This window comes from Acanthamoeba castellanii, assembly GCF_000313135.1.
Source record: "Acanthamoeba castellanii str. Neff unplaced genomic scaffold scf7180000084599, whole genome shotgun sequence".
In the NCBI taxonomy this organism is placed as follows: Eukaryota; Discosea; order Longamoebia; family Acanthamoebidae; genus Acanthamoeba; species Acanthamoeba castellanii.
In genome coordinates this window covers 1,712,724-1,734,586 of record NW_004457442.1, presented here as the reverse complement: position 1 = coordinate 1,734,586, position 21,863 = coordinate 1,712,724, and the positions used below count along the sequence as shown (strand labels likewise).

Below are 21,863 nucleotides of genomic sequence, written 5' to 3'. Positions count from 1 at the left end.
CCGCTTTTCCTCCATTTTTTTGTGTGTAATTAATTTATAAGCCTGCTCCGCAATTGGGGGCGTGCTGCTTGAAAATGGGCCATTTTGTCTTCGAGAAAGTAGTTTCATTCCCGGCCGACCCTTCCAGCAGCTGCCCCCATGACCCAACCTCCCCTACTTCGTGACAAACTGTGCCAGCTCGGGGTAGATGTCGCTGATGCCGAACAGCACTCGCAACGGATGGAGAAAGAAGGCACGACTCTTAATCCCGTATTCCATCTTGGCCTGCTGACGTGTTTACTTCATCATCATCATCTTCCCAGGCATCTCTGTGGAAGATTTGAGCAGGCTTGGGCACGCTGAACTGAAAGAGCTCGGCGTTACAAAGATGGGAGACCGACTCAAGATCATAACCGGCTTGCAGGATGAGAGAACTCCTCACGAGCAAACCGCCGTTATGCCTCCCTTTTCGTTCCCGTACTGCGCCAATCACCTAGGCGTTCCGGCCACGCACCAGTGTGTCCAGCGCAATTGCAGAAGGAACTTTTGCATCGCGTGCGTGTCCGTCGCGCCAACCATGCACGCCGCGGGGCAGTTCTTCTGGTGCCACGAGTGCAGGGACCGCGTAAAGGCGGCCGCGCTCATTGATTGTGAGCGGTGCGCACTGTTTTAATGTTGATTAAAAGCATTCAGTTCCATCTGCTAAGCGCCAAAGAACAGAAGAAAAAAGAACGGGTTGGGAGGGAGTTGATTTAGATTCAGGTGGTGGCGGGCTTGGAGGAGGAGGCGGTGCAGACGGCCTTGTGGCGCGCCCAGTCGTCCTTCTGACACGCGACGCTGCAGTAGGCCACGGCCCTACAGCGCCCACACTTGTTGAGTTTGGCGCGCGACTCAGCCACGATCTCGCGTCGCTGCACCTCCTGCTCCTTGTCCGCGTCCACCTCGTACTTTTCGATCAGCTCCTCCTGAGGGCGCGCACGTGTGTGCTGTCAGCCAAGGTTCGCACACATACCACCGCACGCGCACACCCGCACCACCGCACACGCACCTGTTTCTTTTGTTTGTCGTCTTCGGTGGCATCGGGATGCGCGGCGGCAAACTCGGCCACCTCGCGGTCTACCGCGGGCTGGTACTTCTCCCGCCAGATGATGGCCATGCGCTTCTTGAGCCACATAGTCTCATCCTTGTCCCTCGGACCTAAAAAAAATAGCACATTTTAACTCCGTGTGCGTGTGCGTGTGCGGTGGTGGCGTGTGCGTGTCACGCACCTTGGTGCTTCTCGTAGGTTTGCATGATGGTGGGATCGGTGGAGGGTCCCTCGGTCTTGTCGCACTTGGGATTTTCGCACATCACCTGCGGGCGATCCTGGTCGGGCGAATGGTCGACGATCGGCCAGTTAACAAACGCGCACTCGACCTCCGGCGGCTGGCCTGCAATAGTGTAGTATAAATTAGTAAATACATTAAAATAATAAGAAATACAAATACAATGTTTTGCTATTTCTTATTATTTCGTACGAGTTTATTCACACATGTAAAAAAGGCACAGCCGTACCGAGGGTCATGATCTTGTGGTGGAAGTGGGGCACGAGCAAGTCGTAGTCGCGGAACCAGACCACCATGTGCTTGTCGTCCGGCCGCGAGTGCAGCATGATCATCGGTGGTTCATCCGCTCCACCTGCAACACACACACACACACACAACATCGGATTACCGAACCGCACTCACACTCGCTCGGGGCATGTGTTGCGAGGGGGGGTGCGTACTGTCCATTCCTTGGCTGCGCTGGTTGAGGAGATACATCATGAATCGGCGGTATAGCTCGTCCCCGAGTCCATGACGCCGCCACAGGGTCCGCATGCGTTCGTGCTCCTCCCTGGTCATCTGCGCCGCCTTGTCCTGCTCGTAGCCCTCCTCTCCTGTCAACTCAAGCGTTAGTTGACGGACACTTTGCCTGTGCGTGTGTCGTGTCATTGCTTGCGTCGTGTGCGGTGTGCGCAGGCTTACCAGCGTCGCGTCGGCTTTCGATTTCGTTTTGACGCTTCTGGGAGACGACGAAGGCGTGCATGACTTCGAAGGGTACGTCGACGGACAGGACTGATGCGTACAGTCCGCTACGCTCGTAGCGGCTCAGCAAGGCCTGGCGATACAACAAAATATCACTTTCTCTGACGGTGCGTGCGTGCGTGCGTGCGTGCGTGCGTGCGTGCGTAATGTTCAAACCATGAGCGGCACGGCAGTCGTTTCGAGGACTTTGATGGCGAGTCCGAACAGCTCCTTGTCGGATTGGAGCGCCGGGATGGCCGTAAAGATCACCTTTCGCCACCTGTGGTCGCCCACAACGCAAGCGTCAAAGCACCCGTTCAGTCTTCGTCCGTGCGCCTGTGCGTCCGCCAACACTCAAAAGAAGGGGAGGCTCGGTACTTGAAGTTGATGAACCGCCCGGTGTCGATGGTCTTGATCTGCCAACGCTCGGGCTTGCCCTCGGCCGCTCCTGCGTCGAGCGAGTCAGCAGAGAGGGGCACGCGCGCACTGAGCGGTACAATCGCACACGCACGCACCGCCGACGTCGACGTCCAAAGGGATCTTGAAGAAGGCCGAGGAGAGCTTGCGATTGTCCCGGCACCACTCGGCAAAGTAGGTGAACACTCTGCCGGCCAGACCGCACGCACGCGGCACCCACCCACGCACGCACGCACGCGAATGTCGGTGAGCGGACTCGCGAGGCAAGGCAGAGCAGGGCAGAAGGTGCGCACTTTTGGTTGAGCTGGGAGCGCACAAAGACCTCCTCGACTTGCTTGGGTTCGATGCTGCATTGGCCGTAGCCGCTCAGCAGCTTGCTGGCGTCCACCGCGTTTTCTGTCAGACCGGACCAGCGGACCATCGAACACCGCACAGTGATGTGTGAGCATGCGCGACGGAGAGGGGAGTGGCAGCGTGCGGACGTACGGGGAGTGGCAGCATTCCCCGCGTCGGTGGTTGCGGTCGTGGTAGCGTATGGCTGGGTAGTGGCCACGCCAGCCTCAGGCTGCGCATGCTCGTCCATTTTCCTGGATATTAATTTAATCTGATTGATTGATTTATGGTGTTAACACCATAAATCAATCAATCAGGCAAAGAGAAGCATTATAAGAAAAGGGCAGTCATAAAACAATCACCTTTGCGAAGAAGTCTCCACCGAGGCGGAATCTTACGGGATGTGTGGCCTCCAGGAAAAAAGGGAAAAAACGACACATTTTCTTTTTCCATTTTAAATGACAACATATTTGTACTATTCCTTCAACAGCACAAAGGAGACCACCACACGCATCTGTTCCTCCATCATGTTCTCTTTCTCTTTCTTCTTATTGTTCTCTTTTTCTCCCTCGTTCTCTTCTTGTTGTTGTTCCTGCTCCTTGCCGTCTCCGGAACGGTGGAGCTTCTGCACGAGTCCACGGAGCCATCCGCGCTTTTCGCTCTTCTCTTTCCCACCGCGCTTCACTGTTTTGGTGAAGCTTTTGGTGGCATCGCAGGTATTGGGCGGTGTCGGCTTGGGCGCGATCGTGTCCGCTTCGTCGTCGGGGCGCCTGAATTGGCGCAGGGTGGTGGCCGTGAACGGCACATCCAGCTCGATGTTCCCGTCCGGCAGGCCCGACATGATGGCCTGCGTGGCCACCTCCGCCACGCCCACCCACACCGGCGGATCCGCACGCCTGTATCTACTCTGTGAGCCACTCTACCACGACCAACTAAAAGATACGCACAAGCACACGAACACGCACACGCACACGCACACGCACACGAACACGCACGCGCACGCGCACACGCACACGCACACGAACGCGCACACGCACACGCACACACACGAACACGCACGCGCACGCGCACACGCACACGAACGCGCACGCGCACACGCACACGCACACGCACACGATAAAGGGAGAACGTGCTTTTCGCGATGGGGTGACTTGCGGAAGAGGCCGAAACGAAACGCGAAGCCCATTGTGATCTCCTCTCCGGCGCCTTTGCTGCCTGCGGTGGAGACCAGAGGCCCCTCCATGGCGGCCAGGCAGCGCTTGTGGTACACCTTTCCCTGCCATTCGTCCGCGCGCCCGTCGCCCGTCGGCAGCTTCTGGGACAGGCGCGTCATCCCGAGCGCCCGAGTGCTTTTCATCGCGTACAGCTCGACGTGCTCGAACTCACGGTCGCCAGCCGTGCGTGAGCTTGAGACAACTGCCAGGCCCAAGACTCAGTGAGGAGGCCAAGCCAAAGCCCAATGTATCGTGTGCGGGTGCGGGTGCGGCGTACGCTGGACAGTGAACTGTACGCTGGCAAACAGATAGTACATTCTCTGCGTGGTGTGGTGTTGCACGGATCAGTGCGGTGGTGCGAGGGAGCGTGCGCACGTGTGGGGCGGACCAGGTACCTGCAGCAGCCAGCGAGGGTGAGCTGGCAGTCCGTTACTGAAGCATTCGAGGGCATAGGAACGCATGCGCTTCTCCAACACGCCCGCATCGTCCGCCTCGAAGCATGCGTCGATGGCTGGGATCGTGCTCTCGCCCTCGGGCCGCACCGCATCTCTCAGCAGCCCCACCATCTGTGTGCGTGTGCGGTAGGTGTACTGCGGGAACTGAAGCGATTGTAGCGCGTCCAGCAGGGCGTCGCATGCACGCTCGAGGCGCTCTTGGTTTGGGGAGAGATCCGCATTGTCCGTCACCCGTGCCGGCTGTCACATGAAAAATTGGTTTCAGAGAGAGAGGTGTTGTATCTTGTGCATGCGTGTGCGGAGGGGTGCTGTACGTCGATTTCCACTTCACAATCGAAAAGGGAGCAGAAATATGGCACAAGTGAAGTGAAAGACTTGGTCATGGCCGTCCCCATACGATTGCTAGCCCAGCGTGTGACGAGCGAAATGGCCACGGACGTGAGCTTCGGTGTCCTCGTCAGGTGCGGCTCTGCACATGAGCGATAAAGAACGAACGAGAAGAAGAAGAAGAAGGATGAGCAAAGAACGAAGCGAAGAGGGGCTGTACAGTCAGGGTTTGACCTGATACGAAGCACTCTAGCTGGGCTTCGAGCAGAGGAAAGATGAGCAGATCGAAGACGAACTGGGCCGGCAGCTTGGCCAGCGCGTTCAAGTGCTCATTGTGGTCCTTTCTGGGCAGACGCCTCACGAGCCAATCGGTCATGAACTCGCGGCTCATCAGCACCTGGCACCACGTCGCACATCAACCATCGCACACGCATCCACGCGCAAAAGAAATCAAGCAGGCAGGCTGGTGGTGGCACAGGTGAGTACCTCGGCCAGTGCCGTGGCCATGCGATCAGAGGGGTAGTGCGGCCGCAGACACGCCACCAGGGCGCGCTTGTGGCGCGCGAAGAAGCGCCCCCACTCCACTATGCCCACTTCTTCGGTCCCACCAGAGGCGCCGCGGGCCAGGTGTGGCGGAATGCCGTCGAGCACGAGCGAGCACCAGCGCACGGCCCGCTCGTGGCTCGAGCGCCGCAGCACCACCTCCCACAGCTGCCTGTCTGTGCTTACCCAACCCCCCCCCCCGGTCAGCGTCGTTGAAGGAATGAGGAAAGAGTGTTGGGGGGGGGCGAACCGCGGGCGAGGCGTCGGGCGGGGCGGCAGGTCTCCGCCACTTGCAGCAAGTCGAGCGGGTCATCGAGGTGGCTCAGCACCGTCAACGCCACTTCATCCGGCACCGTCTCGCCGAGCATTGCTGGTCCGTTTGTGGTGCAGGTAACCTATAACCAACCAGCCAACCACAAAAACCAAAAAACTCACAAACAGAAAATACACAAATAAATAAGATGCTATTTGGGGCGAGGGTGCCAGACGAAGTGGCGTTGACGGTGCTGAGCCACCTCGACGACCCGCGCGACCTGCTACGCGTGGCTGAGACCTGTCGCCGCGCCCTCCGCCTCGCCCGTGGTTCGCCCCCCCCCAACCCTCTTCGACCCCCACTATGCTAACTGTACAGTGCGGGGGGGGGTAAGAGTAGACAGGCAGCTGTGGGAGGTGGTGCTGCGGCGCTCACCCCATGAACGGGCCGTGCGCTGGTGCTCGCTCGTGCTCGATGGCATTCCGCCACACCTGGCCCGCGGCGCCGCCTCTGCTGCCCCCGCCACAGTGACAGCTGCTGGTGAGGCTGATACCGACCACAACCGTGGTACTTGTGTTGTGTTGTGTAATGCGTGCGGTTTTGGCTGAAACGCACGTACACAGGCGGCACGGCGACTGGAGTCGAAGAAGAAGTTAGCGTCGTGGAGTGGCTGAGCTTCTTTGAGCGCCACAAGCGTGCCTTGGTGGCATGCCTGCGGCCGCACTACAACTCCGACCGCATGGCCACCGCAGTGGCCGAGGTACTCACCTGCCGCCACCGCCTTGTACCGTGGGTGGCGCTGACTCGAAGTTGTGTGTGCGCGCGGCGCGCGGCGCGTGTATCACACCCAGGTGCTGATGAGCCGCGAGTTCATGACGGATTGGCTCGTGAAGCAGCCGACCGGGCTGGATAGCATCAGCCACGCGCTTGTCAAGCTACCGGCACAGTTCGTCTACGACCTGCTCATCTTTCCCCTGTTCGAGGCCCATCTTGCTCGCACAACATCAGGTTCTCTACTCGGCGTCGTCGCCGTCGTCGCCGTCGTCTTCGTCTGGTGTTTTGATGGTGTTTACTGTTTGTCGCAGTGGCGAAGCAGACGGGAACGGCGGCGAACCTCGCCTTCTGCAAGTGGTCCTCGGCGGCTATCATGGTCCCCACCTTCTGGCTCCAGGAGCGCCTGAAGGCCTCGCTCAGCGAGAAATTTCTCCCTCTGCTCGCGTCGAGCCTCTTCGATGGCGAAATGGAACTCGACGTACGTTCGCCCAACAATGCACACAAGCATCACCAGCGCAACGCAACGCAACGCAACACCACACAACACAACACACTACTAAAACGCTGCGTTGTGCGACAGCCGGCCCGGGCGACCGACGCAGCGGTCATTCCCCAAAATCAGGAGCGCCTGCAGCGAGCCTGCGATGGCATGGTGGCGATGATCCAATCGCTCCAGTTCCCGCTGTGCGCCCCGCCTCTCGCTCGCTCGCTTCTGTTTTCCTGTACGCACCACCTGAGTCGAGAGAACTAACTACGCGGGTGCCGCGGCTTCCGTGGTCGTCGGGCGTGCAGCGAGGCGAGGCTGATTTGGTCGCACCTGAGATCATGCGTGCGCCGCCTGCATCGCGCAACTACCAAGCCCGGCCCAGCGCGCGACCGCGCGGGTGGCGATGTCGACACCACCGCCGCAGGGAACCAGGAAGCGACCACCGCCGTCGACGAAGTGGCCGCCAAAGAGGAGGAAGAGGACAAGGTCAGCCTGCTGGCCGTGGGCGCGATTGCGATCATGCGGACGGGCTTCCCGATGTTCAGCACGCGCCAGATGCTCGAGAATCTGTCGCTCCAGCAGAAGCGCAACCTGCTCATGGCGGCCAAGATGCTGCAGCTGCTGGTCACCCACCAGCCGGCCGGCCCGCGGGTCCAGTGGAGCATCAGGGCGCCCCACTGGCAGTGCATGCACGGGTGGCTCGAGGCCAACCGCCACAGCATCGACAACGTCCTCACACTCTCCTCGGTACTCTGAGTCCGCCTCCTCCGACGATGGCTCGTGGCTAACGTGTGTGCGGTGTGTGTGTGCGGTGTGTGTGTGTGGTAGACGGTGAGTGATGAGGAACTGGTCGGACTGTTGAAAGACACCGTGAGGGTCAAGGCCGAGTCCCAGCTGAAGGTCAGCACCCGGGCTGCCGATGGCGCGCAGTTTGAGGCGGGGCAAGCAGGCATGTTGGAGAAGCACATGCGGTTCTACGCACTTGACTGCTTCAGGTCCGGTGGACTCTGCCTTAGCAGCTCCGAGGCACACCCTCGCTGGCTTTTGCAGGTATTCTACACCATTACACGCACGACACACACGACACACATGACACGCATAACACACGATACACACGACACACACTGACACTGATTTGCAACACAGAGGATGTACTATCTCTTCGCCAACGTTCAGTTCACGGTCAAGCGTAAGTTTGGTCCCCCTCCGCTGTGCACGAACACAAGTCTGCGCTAACTGTACCTGCCTGGTCCTGGGGTGTCGACAGTTATGTCGGCGCCGAACATGGCTGGCGGCGGTGGGTTCGAGTACGTAGAGCTGTGCGCCAAGCGGGGCTCAGGGCCGCGTGAGATGACGCGCCTGGCCCAGCGGCCGACGGACGACGGCGGCCTGGACGGATGGCAGAGCGAGGTGGCCTGCACCTGCCTTGCCCTCATGGAAGATCCCCTCACCACCGCAGGCGCCGACCAAGAGCCTACAATGGGCTTCGCGTTTCGTTTCGGCCTCTTCCGCACTTCACCCGATCGCGAAACGCACGCTTCATTTCTTTTATGTCATGTGTGCCGTGTGCCGTGTGTGCCGTGTGTGCCGTGTGTGTCGTGTGTGTCGTGTGTGTCGTGTGTGTCGTGTGTGTCGTGTGTGTCGTGTGTCGTTGGTTATACTCACTTTGATAAAAAAATGCAGGCATGGGGATAGATACAGGCGTGCGGATCCACCAGTGTGGGTGGGCGTGGCGGAGGTGGCCACGCAGGCCATCACGTCGGGCCTGTCGGACGGGAGCATCGAGCTGGATGTGCCGTTCACGGCCACCACCCTGCGCCAATACAGGGGACTCGACGACGAAGCGCCCGAAAGAGCGAAGAAGGGCGATGAGGCGAAAGGAAAGAGCGATAAGCGAGGATGGCTCTGGGGACTCATGCAAAAGCTCCACCGCTCGGGAGGCAAGGACAACTACGACGACAGCGACGAGCACGAGGAGTCCGCCAGACCGAACGTCGCGACCGGAGAGGCCGAACAAGAAGAAAAAGGAAAAGAGAAGGCGCAGGAGGATGGTAGTCAAAATGACGAAGCCGAAGCGAAAGGGCAAGGGGCCACACTGCGCGTGGTTGTTTCCTTTGCCTTAAGCTTGTGATCTTCCTCACCACTACCACCCTGTAAGTGATCATTATTTTGGCCGTGAGGAAATAGGAGCCGACGGCGAAAGAAAGATTGGTTGCAGGCAAGAGAAAGAAGAGTTTCGGCTGGTCTCATCTATGTCTCTTTCTCGTTGGGGAGGAGAGGCGGGCCGCCGCAGCAGGAGTCGTAGCATTCGCAGTAGGTGCAGGTGAACACCTCGAGGGCCACGGGCTGCCGCTTGTTCTGGCGGGCGTACTGGCCCTCCTGCACCAGGCCGTTGCAGCCCCACACGTAGAGGCAGCCCGGACCCGAGTCGCAGTGCTTGCACCATAGCGCGGAGTGGACACAACCCATGACTGTCGATGGAGCTACACGAACGTAAACATGTTGAACCATCATTGAGAGTGCCGATGAGATGAAAGATTGGTGGAGGGACTGTGGAGAGTAGGACGAGGGAGAACGGAGCGTACGTGAGAAGGGCTGTGCGATGTAGGTGGTGGATGGTTGAATCGACAAGAGGAAGAGAATTGCGTCAATGGCAAGTCTGCTGCGCACTCATTAAATAACCGCCAATCCAGGCGAAGCAACTGTGGCAATGAGGCTTTATCGCTGGTCAGCACTCGTTGCTTACCAACGCCGAAGGCTGATTTAAGCCGCATCTGGAAAGGGCGCCATACTTGTTGTGGGCAGGTGGAAGGTTACCTTATGTAAAGTGTAGTGGTGTATTCACCAAAAACCCCAGTTCCTTGATGAAGGAGATTACGAAAAGTAAAATCGGAGGGATGAGGCAGTGCTAGAGCCACACAGGGAAGGAGGCGTGTGTGTGTGTGTGTCACGTTTTGTATGTGTGCGCATCGAGAGCTCTTCTCTATTAGTCGATGACGATGGACCAGTCGTGCGGAACCTCGCCGTATTGGATGGCGGCCAACGTGTCGGCCAGGTGTTGTGTCAGGTTGCCCGCCTGCCCGCTGTTCCCAAGAGGGAACGAGATTTCCTGCCATAAACCGCAACCATAAGCAAACTTTTTGCTTCGGCATGTTGTGCGTTCGTGCGTTGTGTGCGGTCGTGGCGAGTGTGAGTCCTTACCTTGCCATTGTAGCCGATCGCCTGGATGGGCGACACGACAGCAGCCGTTCCACAGCCAAAGGCTTCAATGAGTCGCCCTTCGTCGTGCGCGTCCACGATTTCCTTCATCGTGTACGGCCTGCGCGTTCCATTGACACACGTTCAGGTAAAGCCGCCATCGACCAGGCCTGGCCGCACAGTCACAGGGTTCACACGTACCGTTCGGTGACGCGCCAGCCGGGGAGCTGTTTGACGAGCTGGATGATCGAGTCTCGCGTGATGCCGGAGAGTACCACGCCCTCGGAAGTCGCGGGCGCAGTCACCAGCTCCTTCTCGCCTGTACCCAAATATTCCCATAAAATTAACACCATTTTCAATGAGACATGAATTATTAATAAAGACATTTCAAAAATATAAAAATAATAATATATATAGTTGAAAAATAGCTCCTAGGGGAAGATGGGGAGGGTTTCTACCGTTCTTGTGCTGGAAGGCGACGAACATGTTCATGGTGCCCACCTCAGTGACCTGGTGGTCAGGGCCGTAGAGCCACAGGATCTGGTTGTACCCCATCTTTTCCGCCTCCTTCTGTGACAGCACCGTCGGGCCGTAGTTTCTGTTGCGTTTGCGTGTGTGTCGTTGCGGTGCTGTCAGTGCCTATGCGCACCGATTACTGGCAACAACGGGGATGGCCGCTGTACCCGCCCACTTTGGAGTTGCCCGTACCACCGGGCCAGGCGCGCACAAACTTGGTGTCGGCGATCAGTCGCACCGGCTTCCAGCCTAACGGGACGCAGCACGACACGGCACGCAACGCAAGAATGAGACAATGATAATTGCGTTAATTGTGAACCAGGGAGGACGTGCCGCTGCGGTAGTAGGGTCCGACGGGCGACAGGATGACGAAGCAGAGCGCCTTGCCCGTTGGGGCCACGCCGAGGAAGTTCTGAAGCAGAAAAAAGAAGGAGAAGGAAAAAAAGAGTTAATTATCAATAAATTGAATCAATCGTGGGAAAAAGTAATAGAGCGGTTTAGGGGTGACAGGGGCGCACCTGTGTGGCGATCATGCACGGTCGGAGGTACAGGGAGTAGCCCTTGCCCTGGGGCACCCAGTCCTTGTCGATTCGCACCAGTTCCTTGATGCACTCCAACAGCTCCTCCTCCTTGATGGTCTGGCCTCGCGACAAACCATCGGGTGAGTCACCTTCAGGACGCACGCACGCACGCACGCACGCACCCCGCACACGCAGGAGAGGAACGTACGGGGAGAACGAGGCGGGAGCAGGACCGGTTGAAACGCTTCATGTTTTCCATGGGGCGGAAGAGACGGACTTTACCGTTGGCGTCCTTGTACGCCTTCATGCCCTCGTAGCACTAGTGCATTGAGCGAGAGTTGATGGTATAAGTATTATTATTATCATCATTACACACCCGGTCAGCACCAACCACACAGCTCTCGTGCAAGACACGAACCTCGAGCGCGTAGTGGAAGACGGAGGAGGCCGGGTCGAGCGATAGGTTCTGGTAGGGCTTGATGTGGGGCTTGTCCCATCCCTTCTCCCTGTGGCAGCCGGTGTTGAATAAAAGAAAGGTGATGAGAACGGGCCAGCACAGGTGTGGCAAGAGCCACAGCGGGAAGGTGTGGCGCACTTGTCCCACTCGACGGTGAGCATGTGGTCGCTGAACTGGGTGCCGAAGACCAGCTGCTCATTGGGGATCTTGGGCTTAGGCGCCTTCGTTCGGTCGATGACGAGCTTGTTGTGCTACACGCATGAAGAAGGAATTAAAATAAAAGAATAGAGTGGATGAAGAGGAATTAAATTGGAACAAATGAATGAACGTTGCCAACGCTCATTTCACAACATAAAATCAAAGAGAAAAGCAACAAACTTAAAAAGATTGCAAATTGGTGTGCATTTTCAGCTGGGCATACTTCCGAATGAAAAATTGATGGTTAGAAGAGGGCGTACATCAAGTTCTGCCAGCTGCGCAGAGGTGGAGTAAAGGCCCCTTCGAATGCCCTCGAACGATCGAGCACCAATCTGGGTCGTGCGGCTGGCGATGCCTGCCGAAGTAAAGTGAGCGATTCCGCGCCTCCGCATCTTTTACTGTGTTGTATGATCGATGAAGTGGATTGCTCTGTCGAAGGACCTAGGTCCTACTGGCTGCGCGGATCTCTGGATGGACGGAGCAAGCGGGACTGTGTTGTACCAAACGCGGGCGAAAACGACGCAGACAGCGGAGAGTCGACAAATAGGCAAGATGAACCAGGATCACCTGCTGACGTCAGCTGCTATTTTGAATTGTTTGGCAAAACGAAACAGTTTGATGAAATTATCTGCCGAATTGTGCAAGGTTTATTTTCTTATTTTCGAGAGAATAAGAAAGAGAGACAAGCAACATGAGCGAGCAGAAGCCTACGAATGATGAGCAGAAGGAGACGACTGAAGAGGTGACCAAGGAGGAAGAGGAAGGCGGACTGTTCAATGGAGGTATTATTTGTTTTTGTTTTGTTTTGTTGTTTAGCAATGATTTCAGATTATAACCCTCTCGCTTTGCAGCGCTTAACCTTCTTGAGCAGCTGAAAGGGCTCTCAGTTGAGGACATGAGGTGCCGACCCAGCTTTATTTTACCAATTTATGAGCGTGTTGCATTTATTTCACCTAAAAACGGTTCATCAGGGCGATGCTCAAGGCGCCGCCACAACCCGAGAAGGTGCTGTCGGAGCCAACCCTCGAGGCTGTGGCCGAGGCCATCAGGGAGGGCAAGTGTATGCACTCCTAACGCCCGCAAACGCGCTCGCAAACACGCAACACACACCACACTGGATCTGTGTGGCTGAGGTGAAGACACACGCACACGCACACGCACCACCGCACACGCACACGCCTGCATTATTGCTCTACCTGGTGTTGTTGTCTTCGGTGCACGTGAAGGCCACAAGGTGATCGTTATGGCGGGTGCCGGCATCAGCGTGGCCGCGGGCATCCCCGATTTCCGTTCGCCCGGCACTGGCCTATACGACAATCTTCAGGTCAGGCCCTGTGTGCGTGGTGTGCGTCGTGTCGTGTCGTGTCGTGATCTGGTTTATGCGTCGTGTGAGTGCTCACTCTCCCTACTTCCTCTCCTGCAGAAGTACAACTTGCCCCACCCGACGGCGGTGTTCGAGCTGGGCTACTTCAAGACCAACCCCAAGCCCTTCTACACCCTCGGTAGCCGAGATCCCCGGCTCAAGAAGCAGCACTCGAGCGCTGCTTACTTCATTGATTGTTTTATTCACTGCGGTGCCGCGTGTCGTGTCGTTGGTGGTGTCAACAGCCAAGGAGCTCTACCCGGGCAGCTTCGTGCCCACGCCTGCGCACCACTTGGTCAAGCTGCTGCACGACAAGGGCGTCCTCCTTCGGGTACGCTGAGTCGCGCATCGTGATGCCCGGTACCACGGTCTGGGCGAATGCTGAGCTCTTGTGGTGCGCGCGCACGTGCAGGCCTACACACAAAACATCGACGGACTGGAGAGGATCGCCGGCGTGCCGGACGACAAGATCATCGAAGCCCACGGGTACCACTAACCAAGCGCGCACACAAGCGCCCCAGGCGCCCATGGCCGTTCAAATTGCGAATCTCTGAGCACTCTCCGCTTCAGGTCTTTCCATACTGCGCACTGCATCCAGTGCCGCACTGAGCACGAGCACAGCTATGTCAAGGGTAGGTTCGCCCGAGCGTACGTGGGAGTGTGGTGTGCTGTCCAGGCAAGACTGGAACTGATCGCAGACGCACAACACGCCATTTGCAGAGATGGTGTTCAGCGACCAGATTCCCAAGTGCCGGAGTTGCCAGGGCCTCGTGAAGCCTGACATCGTCTTCTTTGGCGAATCTCTCCCCGCGCGATTCTTTGGCTGCGTCGCTGTCGGTACCGATTCATCCCCGCACGACACACACACACACACACTTCTTAAGCCACTCGAACTGAACGAGGGCGTTTTGTCATCTACACCAGACTTCCAGGAGTGTGATCTGTTGATCGTCATGGGCACGTCGCTCCAGGTGCAACCTTTCGCAGCGCTCGTGCAGAAGGTGCCACAATCCTGCCCGCGACTCCTCATCAACCGCGAGGTACCTTCCTTTCCGCCGCACACGCGCACGCACCTGTGCAGTCTACTGTGATCACAGTACATCAGCTCAACCCCCTCTCCACCAGTCGGTGGGTGAGGCCGTGGTGGACCCGGTGATGGTTTTCCTGGGCATGGGTGGCGGCTTCAAGTTCGGCGCGCCCGGCAACGTGCGCGATGTCCGCTGGCTCGGCGACGTCCAGCAGGGTGCGCCCCCCCCCCTCCATTCCGTAATCATCCGCTTTGTTCCGCGTTGAGCTAACACCGATAGCTTGCCATGTCAGGCGCGCACGAACTAGTGAAGCTGCTTGGCTGGGAGGAAGACTTCCAGAAGTTGTTGGCGACTGCCGAGCCCGCTCCGTCCTTGTGAGGATTCCGATTGGTGACGCCACGAACGAAGCCGACGTCACTGCGCCCACACCGCGACACACAACAACACAACACGCTATCAATAAAAGGTGGTGGGCGACGTTCCCAGAGTCGAACTGGGACCTCCTTGTTAGAGTGAATATAACGCCCGGCGTCTCTGTCCCTAGTGGCAGAGGGACAGAACGCAGGGCGTCACGGTTCCGGACTGGCAGGTGTTAGCCACCAATGGTAACAGGCGGGATTCCACACTTACCCCAAACGTCGCCCGAACCTGCACGACCACCTGTGCGACTCTTATCCGACACCAGCAGGACACCAAAACCACTTATGGTAGCATGGAGTTATAAATAAAAAAGTTGTGTCTTGTTGTTCACAAGCTGTACAGGGAACTCTCGCTCTCGAGACTCTCCGAGTTTCACTTTTGCCTGGGCCTCTGCTCATAGATGTGGAGCTTGAGACTGACGCCTCGCATCTTCTCGCGCCTCCTGCTTTCGCTTTCGTTCTTCTCCCTCTCCTCCGGGCTGGCGTCGCCTTCGCTTTCGCTCTTTCCGCAATCGCTTTCGTTCTTCGCCGACGCCGGAGGGTTGCGCGACTTGAGCATGAACTTCATGTTCCCGATCTTGGTCAGCATCTCCTTCTTCCTGCCGCGCTCATTCTGCTCAATCTGCTCCATCTTCCTTCGCCACCTCTCGCGCCGCTCCCTCCGCGCCTCCTCCTGCGCCTCGCGTCGCGTCTGCTGCTGTCGGTGCCGCCAATCGCGCACCACGTATAGGAGCGAGGCCGTGTCGAGCACCGCGACCCTCGAGCCCTCGGCGTCGTCGTAGAACACCTCCAAGTCCCGGTAGTCTCTGCTCTTGTCGACAACCTGGTCGATATCCTGGTCCACCTCCCGGGCCGATTCTTGGCTGGCGTCGAGGAGGGGCGGGTGGAGGGCGGCTACGCGGTCGAGAAGGCCGTCGAAGGTGAGCTCGACGGCGGGGAGGGCGATGAGGGAGATGTCGTCGCCCTCGGCCTCCTCCTTTCGCAGCTGCTGCAGCCGCTTCTCCTCCTGCTCGACCGCGAAGTACTTGCGCAGCAGGTGCTCGGCGCTCACCGCCAGGACGCTGATGTCATCACTGCTGCCATCGATGAGACCACCACCACTGGCGGCGGCCTTGGCGGTTGGCTGCCGCACAGTCTTCTTGTTGTTGTAGACGGGCTTCTTGAAGCGGTGGTAGACGATCTTGATACCGAGCGCCTCGGTCAGAAGCTCGTAGCCCTCCGTGGTGCTGACCTGATCCAGGACCCGCCCCAGCGTGCGATCGGCCGACGATCTGGGCGACAAGGCCGCCGAAGTCGAAGACGAAGAAGACGAAGAGGAAGATGACCTCGATCTGACCACGGAAGAGCTGGGTGAAGAGGGGGAGTTGGCGGTGATGAACGAGGCCAGCGAGGAGGGCGAAACGGAGGGCGACGTGGCAGACAGCTTCTTGGGTGCGCGTCTCTCGCTTCCGCCGCGTCGGCTGTTCGGGAACTTGCGCTCCGCAGCGGCCGATGACGACTCGATGTGGCTCCCGCAGCGCCGCAGTGACGATGGGTCATCGTCGGCCTCGCCGAACTCGTCGCCCGAGGTGGTCCGGGCATAGACCCGCAGGGCGCGCAGGGAGGCCGACAGGGACTGGAGCAGCCGGCGAGGCGAGGCCGGCATCGACGCCGACGAGGTGAGGCCGTCGTCGTGCGGTGACGACGTCACCTCGAGCTGCGGCAGCGAGAACTTGCGGTGGCCCCGATAGCCCGGCGGCTTGGCGAAGCACGCGGGTGACGAGGCTGAGCGGGGCGACAGCGGCGGCTCGTGGGCTTGCGGCAGCTTCCATGACAGCGGTGGCACCTTGGGCGACGAGCTGGACGAAGATGCGGCCGGCTGGTCGTTCTTGCTCTGACGCGGCGATCGTCGCTTGCCTCGCTTCGACGTGGCCCTGGTGGTCGTGGTCGTCGCGGCGGCCGCGGAGCTGTGCTTGGGGTGGGCGGGGACGGGCAGGGTGGAGGTGAAGGCTTCGAAGGAGTCCACGCCGTCGTTCTCGTCTTCCTCGAGCATGGCGCTGAGACCGAACACAGACGAAAGGCGGCGCGCGGACGAAGACCGCCACTGCTTCATTCGGGTTGCCATCTCTCCTCTGGTCGGTCTTGTGTGCTGCTTGTGTGCGACGACAGCGAGTTGTGTGGAGTGACCGAGGCGAAAGGGGCAGAATGAATGGGGTGTGTGGCTGTCCGACCGGTTCTTGTCTGTTCTCGGGCGAGCTGGTGGGGCTGGAACGCAACAGCTGTGGTCGTCCACCACCCAACGGTTGGTGGTCGACTAACCACCGGCCCCACGTTTGAACCTCGCCAAAGCCAAGATTCAAATGTTGCTGTAGCGGAGCCACGGAGTTGAGAGGGCCAACAGCGTGCGTGTCGCTCGTGTGGTGCAACATTAATTTTTAATCACACGAGCGTGCTTGCTCGCGGATTGGCGAATCACACAGGTGCGAGCTAGTTGTGCGTCAGCCAGATGACGGGGAGACCGCGCCCACCTCGTCGCTCGCGAAGACTGATCTCGCAAAAGAAAGCCACGGACACAAGCCCAACTCACGCCTGGGACAGGCCGTGGGCGTGTGCGTGGGCACCTGTAGCAGGGCAGCGCTACGCGGCTGCATGTGCGTGAGCAAAGGAACTTGCGAAATGCTGGTGAACTAACTCGCACGTGGAGTGCTCCACATCAACTGCTACATGGTGGTTGGCCGAGGCTGGTTGCGGTGTCTGAGTGTGTGGTCGCTGGCGCCGTCCGACCGAGCGTGTGCTATATACCTAAACATGCACACACTCAAAGTCACTTCACACACCTTGGTGCACTGACAGCCCTTGCACGGTGAGGCCAAGCGCCAAGCGCAGGTACGTACATGGTCGCTGCCACGCTGCGTGCCGGCTCAGCTTCGGCCACCGGCAGCTGGCGGCTGAGCTGGTGCTTGCGTGGGACTCTTGCGAATGAAATCTACATTCCCCTTGAATCGCTTCCGCATGTCCAACTGATACGCCACATCAACCACAACAAATACAGTCAATCGTTTTTCACATAGTGTATACATTCAATCGCAAAAATCGCCGATGAGAGCTGGCGGTACCTGGCCTCGCTTGCACTCAAAGTAGCCCCTGCGAACCTTGCTACACTGGCCTGCATGTAGGGCAGAGTTGTTGGCACCCCATCCTCGCTCAATAACGATGAGATTTGTACGTGCCAATCTCATCTTCATCTTTTGATTTGAGGCACTCGTGGAAGGTCTTCTCCTTGTCCTGCATGCAGGGGCTTATCTTGAGGCAGGCCACAAGCTCCTCCTTCAAGCTCTTGCATGACGACGCCATCCTCGCGAAGTACTTACAAAAATTATAATCTGTACTGACAAAAAATTATAATCTTAATAATAAAAATAAAAATGACATCACCGTCGACAGTAAACGAGCCGAATTTTGTGTTCCTTTTACGTTTCATTTTCAGAGAGGAAGAAGGGCCACGCCTGGCTACAATAGAAAACGTTTGATTCCGAAGAGGAGGAAGAGGTGCTGGCCGAATAGAAGCCCGGGATTCGATTCGATTCGATCTCCTCGGTTGCGAGGGCCGATTTAGAAGGGGAAGATTTTGAAGTCTTGATAGTACGCAAATTTGAACAATGAAGGGGGCGCAGAAGGCCAAGAGTAAGGGCAGCATGTCGCCCAAAGGAGGAGCCAAGAAGAAGACCCGGCAATGCATGGTCGAAATCGAAATCGATCCCTCGGATACCATCGAGACCGTCAAGGCCAAGATCTGCCAAACAGGAGGTAGCCCTCCCGTTCCGCTGATGATGCTCCCTGCCTGCCATCAATTGCCCACCTGCTTTTCTGTCTTCCTACCAGGGCTGACGTTTGATCAAGAGCAGCGCCTCATCTTCGACGGCATGGAGGTACTCCGCTGTTACACGTCCCGTGTGCTTTGTGCTGGCCATTTGTGCCTTTGCTCATCATGTCGTGTCTGGCTTGTGCTCTTGCGCCTGGCGTAGGTCATGGACCACAAGCGCGTGAGGCAGTACAGCATCGCGCCGGGCGATGTCGTCCACCTAATCCGCAAGGAGCGCTGACGGCCCGCCGAGCAGCCAATGTTCTGGAACACCGGGGGAACTCTTCGGGGAGAGGTAGGACACATTCACCCTTTCTTCGCGTTGCTGGCGTTGCCGTTGATGCCGATAGCTCTCTATGGTTGTACCGTGCTGCAGTTAAGCGGCTCCTCGGAGGGTTGGGCGACAGCTTTTGCGGCGAGCCCAGCACGGCAAGCGGCGAAAGAAGAGAGAAGAAAGGGCGAGTGAGGCGGAAGAACGAAAGCGACGAACGAAACGAGCGGAAACGAGGGCGCGGCTGCGTCATCATCATCGACACCGCTGCATATGTTCTCATGCGGGCTGCAGAAAATGGGCCTGCGGTTCCACCTCCTCTGTTGTGTCGCTGTTCTGCCTTCTCTCACACACACTCACTCTGTCTCTTTCCTTCGCCGTTCTTCTTCCTCTCCATCTTCTCTTTTGTGAATTTGTTGAACTCTACTCTATGCGCGTGCGTGGGCTGTGTACATATGAGAGAATACACTTTATCAACCACCTCTGTCATGTCTCACCTGCTCACTGCACGCCCACGTCCACTTCAGACTTAGCACGTGGAGGCGGCATGTGGGAAAGAGGGCCGCTCGCCCTGCGCTCAGTCGCCCACTCGTCGATCTTCGTCCTGCGAGCTGTCGATGGCTCCTGCACGGACCATGCTGGGTTGACATCAACATCAACGGCTTTTGTTGGTGGGCCTTCTTCTTCGCCTTGAGGAGGCTGGGTCTCACTCAGGCGCGCTTGTAGAGGAGATCGTAGTGGCCGGGTCGATAGAGCAGAGTCACCAGCTCGCCACGGCCCTTGAAACGCTCGTCGGGCAGAATATAGACGGCGAACGGACCCTCGCTGCGGTCGAGCTGGTAGACGCGCACGCCCACGTCGAGCGTGGCGAGGAGGGCGCTCATCTCCAGCTGCTCGGCCTCTTCGCCCATGCGTTCGGCCAGCGCGCGCCGGTCGGCCAGGGCCTGGCCCTCGGGCAGGAAGACCGCCAGCTCGTCCCGTCGCTGCTCGAGCGATCGCGACGTCAGCGATCTGATCGCAGCACGCACGTCGTGAGCGAACGAGACAGGGCAAGCCACCGTTGGCACGCTGACACACGGCCAGTTAAATTTTAGCATGCGCACCTGAGATAGCGCACGAACATATCCGAGGTCTCGCTGTCCTCGTACCATCGCGCCCACTCGCGCGTGCCCGTCTTCTTCTCCGCCTCCTCCTTGGCGAAGTGCTGCCGCACCTGCCGCCACGAGTCCTCTTCTGTCAGCGCTGGTGCGGCAGACGCTTGCAGTGTGGCCTCCGCCGTTTGGAAGCGCCCGCGAAGCGCCTCGACAGGGTCACCGCCTCGGCCGACTGCGTCCTCGACAAGCCCGACCCACAAGGCTCGGTAGAAGCAATTACCTGCAATTGTGTGGTATATAAATAAATATAAATATAAATATAAATATAATAACATGTGCATATTATTGACTCATTTTTGTTATAATTTGGAGGGTACCGTCGCCACGGATGGAGCGCCACTGGGGGTAGGCCAGTGAGAGGGTGCGGATCTTCTTGCGGATGACAAGGTTGGCGTAAGTCGCCTCCAGCTTGACGAGTTCCTCTCGCTCACCCACCAGTTGGTGAGTGCCCGATGCAGAGCACTCCTCGCTTCCCTCCATCTTCAGTGATTGCTTGTCTTTCACGCACAGTTGAGAAAAAACAAATGATAAATCTTCCGGACTGGCAACAATAGTAATATGTTATTTAATTTAGCCCCACCGAGAATCGAACTCGGGTCACGTGAACCAAAATCACGCATGCTGCCAACTACACCATGGAGCTTGAGCTGAGTAAGTCTATTTGGGAAAAAAACGGGCTGATAAAGCTGCATTAATTAAAACGTGTGGGCGGAGGAGTAAAATATTTTGGAATCACCACTAAGATACAAGCACAAGCTTTCACTTCATCTTCTCCTTTTTGAGTCTCCTGCACTACTCCTCTTTAATGAATCTTCGTTCTTCATCTCTTTCATTTTTCAATGCGGGAAAGGTGAAATCTTCATCATTTGGCCCGTTGATAATGTTGGCCGTCGTGGTGTTGGTGCTTGGCCTCGGCACGGGCCGAGCGACGGCGGAAGGCGAGGAGATCATCGCCGCCACCTTCGCCGACTCATCGTGCACCGAACCCAAGCTCATGGCCCGACCACAGTCCCTCCGCGGCGGCGACTGCGTCTTCTCCCGCCCCTACAATTTCTACTACACCATCTCCAACCCCTCCGGCAACATCGCTCTGTACGAACACCCCAACCCAACCTTCATTTATTTTTAATTTTATTTTTATTCGTCCGCAGTTAGTGAATAAATAAGGTTAGTTATCTTATACTTATTAAAATAATAATAACATAACGTGCGGACAGGTTCCGCTACGTGTGCGAGAAAGGATGCGCGGTGGAGACCTGCAAGTTCCAGGCCAGCGCGCCGTTCGGCACCTGCGCCAGGGTCAACATCACCCTGCCCGCCAACAACACCAACGCCACCACTCCGACTTCCACCTCGAGGTTCGACGCCTTCACCGGCGACAGCGCGGCCGCCGAGGGCATCCACAGCAACGGGACCATCACCGTCTTCGCATCGGCGTGGCGCGTCGAGCAGAACCAGACGCTGGCCTTCCGCGTCTACAACGACCACACGTGCTCGTCGATGCGGCCCTACGGCCAGTACCACGTCGACAGCGCCCTGTGCACCTACTCGAAGCTCATCAACTCGTCGTTCATGACGTCCTACCTCGACGGGCGGGACTCGACCGAGGACCTGCGCGTGGCCTATCGCGTCAACTGCAACCAGGACTGCTCCGATTGCGCCATCTACAACCGCACCGCCATCGGCGCGTGCATCCCAATTGGTAAGCGCACGCACCACCGCACACGCACACGCGATAAATGGAACTCATGCGTGAATGTGGTGGCAGACAATGCGTACGTGAGGGTAATGCTGGGCGCGACTCCCGAGCAGGGGTTCCCGACGTGGGAGCTGGTGGTGATCATCGTGTGCGCGGTGGGCGGCGGCGTGGCGATCGCGCTCATCGGCCTCACCACCACTTTCCTCGTGTGTCGCCACCTCAAGCGCCGCCGCACCGTCTACCGGGCCATCAACTGACCCGAACCGCCTGCGACTCGATTTTGGATAGTATTTATTTTCTTTTCTTATTTGAAAAATGATTGGTACAGTTGGTGGCTTCGCTTCATGTCTGTTTCTGGCCGCTTGGGACAC

At 57.9% G+C, this 21,863-nt stretch overlaps 13 protein-coding genes across 13 annotated transcripts; 6 read left to right on the top strand and 7 right to left on the bottom strand.

Annotated features, from left to right (window-relative positions):
- Window positions 1-138: 138 nt before the first annotated feature.
- Window positions 139-652, top strand: ACA1_064970 (uncharacterized protein; the record flags this gene model as incomplete). Its single annotated transcript, XM_004339675.1, has 2 exons — window positions 139-274; window positions 303-652. The coding sequence occupies 2 exons, from the start codon at window positions 139-141 to the stop codon at window positions 650-652; spliced, it is 486 nt and encodes a 161-aa protein (XP_004339723.1).
- Window positions 653-737: 85 nt separating this feature from the next.
- Window positions 738-3,024, bottom strand: ACA1_064960 (MYND finger domain containing protein; the record flags this gene model as incomplete). Its single annotated transcript, XM_004339674.1, has 11 exons — window positions 738-944; window positions 1,028-1,176; window positions 1,248-1,409; window positions 1,534-1,656; window positions 1,745-1,897; window positions 1,986-2,118; window positions 2,202-2,304; window positions 2,403-2,472; window positions 2,540-2,628; window positions 2,735-2,837; window positions 2,928-3,024. 11 exons carry the CDS (start codon window positions 3,022-3,024, stop codon window positions 738-740), a joined length of 1,389 nt encoding a protein of 462 aa, XP_004339722.1.
- Window positions 3,025-3,249: 225 nt separating this feature from the next.
- Window positions 3,250-4,554, bottom strand: ACA1_064950 (uncharacterized protein; the record flags this gene model as incomplete). Its single annotated transcript, XM_004339673.1, has 4 exons — window positions 3,250-3,681; window positions 3,904-4,190; window positions 4,266-4,308; window positions 4,384-4,554. The coding sequence occupies 4 exons, from the start codon at window positions 4,552-4,554 to the stop codon at window positions 3,250-3,252; spliced, it is 933 nt and encodes a 310-aa protein (XP_004339721.1).
- A 291-nt stretch (window positions 4,555-4,845) lies between these two features.
- Window positions 4,846-5,681, bottom strand: ACA1_064940 (Fbox domain containing protein; the record flags this gene model as incomplete). Its single annotated transcript, XM_004339672.1, has 4 exons — window positions 4,846-4,912; window positions 5,019-5,167; window positions 5,257-5,489; window positions 5,564-5,681. The coding sequence occupies 4 exons, from the start codon at window positions 5,679-5,681 to the stop codon at window positions 4,846-4,848; spliced, it is 567 nt and encodes a 188-aa protein (XP_004339720.1).
- A 93-nt stretch (window positions 5,682-5,774) lies between these two features.
- ACA1_064930 (uncharacterized protein) lies at window positions 5,775-8,958 on the top strand (the record flags this gene model as incomplete). Its single annotated transcript, XM_004339671.1, has 11 exons — window positions 5,775-5,895; window positions 6,095-6,133; window positions 6,190-6,326; window positions 6,418-6,574; window positions 6,652-6,818; window positions 6,921-7,024; window positions 7,133-7,574; window positions 7,656-7,877; window positions 7,974-8,025; window positions 8,095-8,317; window positions 8,529-8,958. The coding sequence occupies 11 exons, from the start codon at window positions 5,775-5,777 to the stop codon at window positions 8,956-8,958; spliced, it is 2,094 nt and encodes a 697-aa protein (XP_004339719.1).
- An 855-nt stretch (window positions 8,959-9,813) lies between these two features.
- Window positions 9,814-12,109, bottom strand: ACA1_064920 (branchedchain amino acid aminotransferase; the record flags this gene model as incomplete). The annotated part of the gene is made up of 11 exons (XM_004339670.1): window positions 9,814-9,936; window positions 10,029-10,146; window positions 10,227-10,344; window positions 10,484-10,623; window positions 10,709-10,782; window positions 10,861-10,953; window positions 11,060-11,179; window positions 11,271-11,381; window positions 11,481-11,568; window positions 11,658-11,770; window positions 11,978-12,109. 11 exons carry the CDS (start codon window positions 12,107-12,109, stop codon window positions 9,814-9,816), a joined length of 1,230 nt encoding a protein of 409 aa, XP_004339718.1.
- Window positions 12,110-12,408: 299 nt separating this feature from the next.
- Window positions 12,409-13,772, top strand: ACA1_064910 (NADdependent deacetylase sirtuin, putative; the record flags this gene model as incomplete). Its single annotated transcript, XM_004339669.1, has 8 exons — window positions 12,409-12,499; window positions 12,569-12,617; window positions 12,689-12,777; window positions 12,944-13,053; window positions 13,141-13,219; window positions 13,326-13,411; window positions 13,493-13,566; window positions 13,679-13,772. The coding sequence occupies 8 exons, from the start codon at window positions 12,409-12,411 to the stop codon at window positions 13,770-13,772; spliced, it is 672 nt and encodes a 223-aa protein (XP_004339717.1).
- A 30-nt stretch (window positions 13,773-13,802) lies between these two features.
- ACA1_064900 (NADdependent deacetylase sirtuin 2, putative) lies at window positions 13,803-14,486 on the top strand (the record flags this gene model as incomplete). Its single annotated transcript, XM_004339668.1, has 4 exons — window positions 13,803-13,917; window positions 14,005-14,120; window positions 14,206-14,323; window positions 14,401-14,486. The coding sequence occupies 4 exons, from the start codon at window positions 13,803-13,805 to the stop codon at window positions 14,484-14,486; spliced, it is 435 nt and encodes a 144-aa protein (XP_004339716.1).
- Window positions 14,487-14,900: 414 nt separating this feature from the next.
- Window positions 14,901-16,631, bottom strand: ACA1_064890 (uncharacterized protein; the record flags this gene model as incomplete). Its single annotated transcript, XM_004339667.1, has 1 exon — window positions 14,901-16,631. The coding sequence occupies one exon, from the start codon at window positions 16,629-16,631 to the stop codon at window positions 14,901-14,903; it is 1,731 nt and encodes a 576-aa protein (XP_004339715.1).
- A 796-nt stretch (window positions 16,632-17,427) lies between these two features.
- ACA1_064880 (uncharacterized protein) lies at window positions 17,428-17,860 on the bottom strand (the record flags this gene model as incomplete). The annotated part of the gene is made up of 3 exons (XM_004339666.1): window positions 17,428-17,526; window positions 17,623-17,650; window positions 17,733-17,860. 3 exons carry the CDS (start codon window positions 17,858-17,860, stop codon window positions 17,428-17,430), a joined length of 255 nt encoding a protein of 84 aa, XP_004339714.1.
- Window positions 17,861-18,165: 305 nt separating this feature from the next.
- Window positions 18,166-18,609, top strand: ACA1_064870 (ubiquitin domain containing protein; the record flags this gene model as incomplete). The annotated part of the gene is made up of 3 exons (XM_004339665.1): window positions 18,166-18,313; window positions 18,389-18,435; window positions 18,532-18,609. The coding sequence occupies 3 exons, from the start codon at window positions 18,166-18,168 to the stop codon at window positions 18,607-18,609; spliced, it is 273 nt and encodes a 90-aa protein (XP_004339713.1).
- A 740-nt stretch (window positions 18,610-19,349) lies between these two features.
- On the bottom strand, window positions 19,350-20,273 carry ACA1_064860 (ubiquitin thioesterase otubainlike, putative; the record flags this gene model as incomplete). Its single annotated transcript, XM_004339664.1, has 3 exons — window positions 19,350-19,650; window positions 19,743-20,013; window positions 20,111-20,273. The coding sequence occupies 3 exons, from the start codon at window positions 20,271-20,273 to the stop codon at window positions 19,350-19,352; spliced, it is 735 nt and encodes a 244-aa protein (XP_004339712.1).
- Window positions 20,274-20,598: 325 nt separating this feature from the next.
- Window positions 20,599-21,749, top strand: ACA1_064850 (uncharacterized protein; the record flags this gene model as incomplete). Its single annotated transcript, XM_004339663.1, has 3 exons — window positions 20,599-20,885; window positions 21,011-21,495; window positions 21,562-21,749. 3 exons carry the CDS (start codon window positions 20,599-20,601, stop codon window positions 21,747-21,749), a joined length of 960 nt encoding a protein of 319 aa, XP_004339711.1.
- Between the last annotated feature and the right edge of the window lie 114 nt (window positions 21,750-21,863).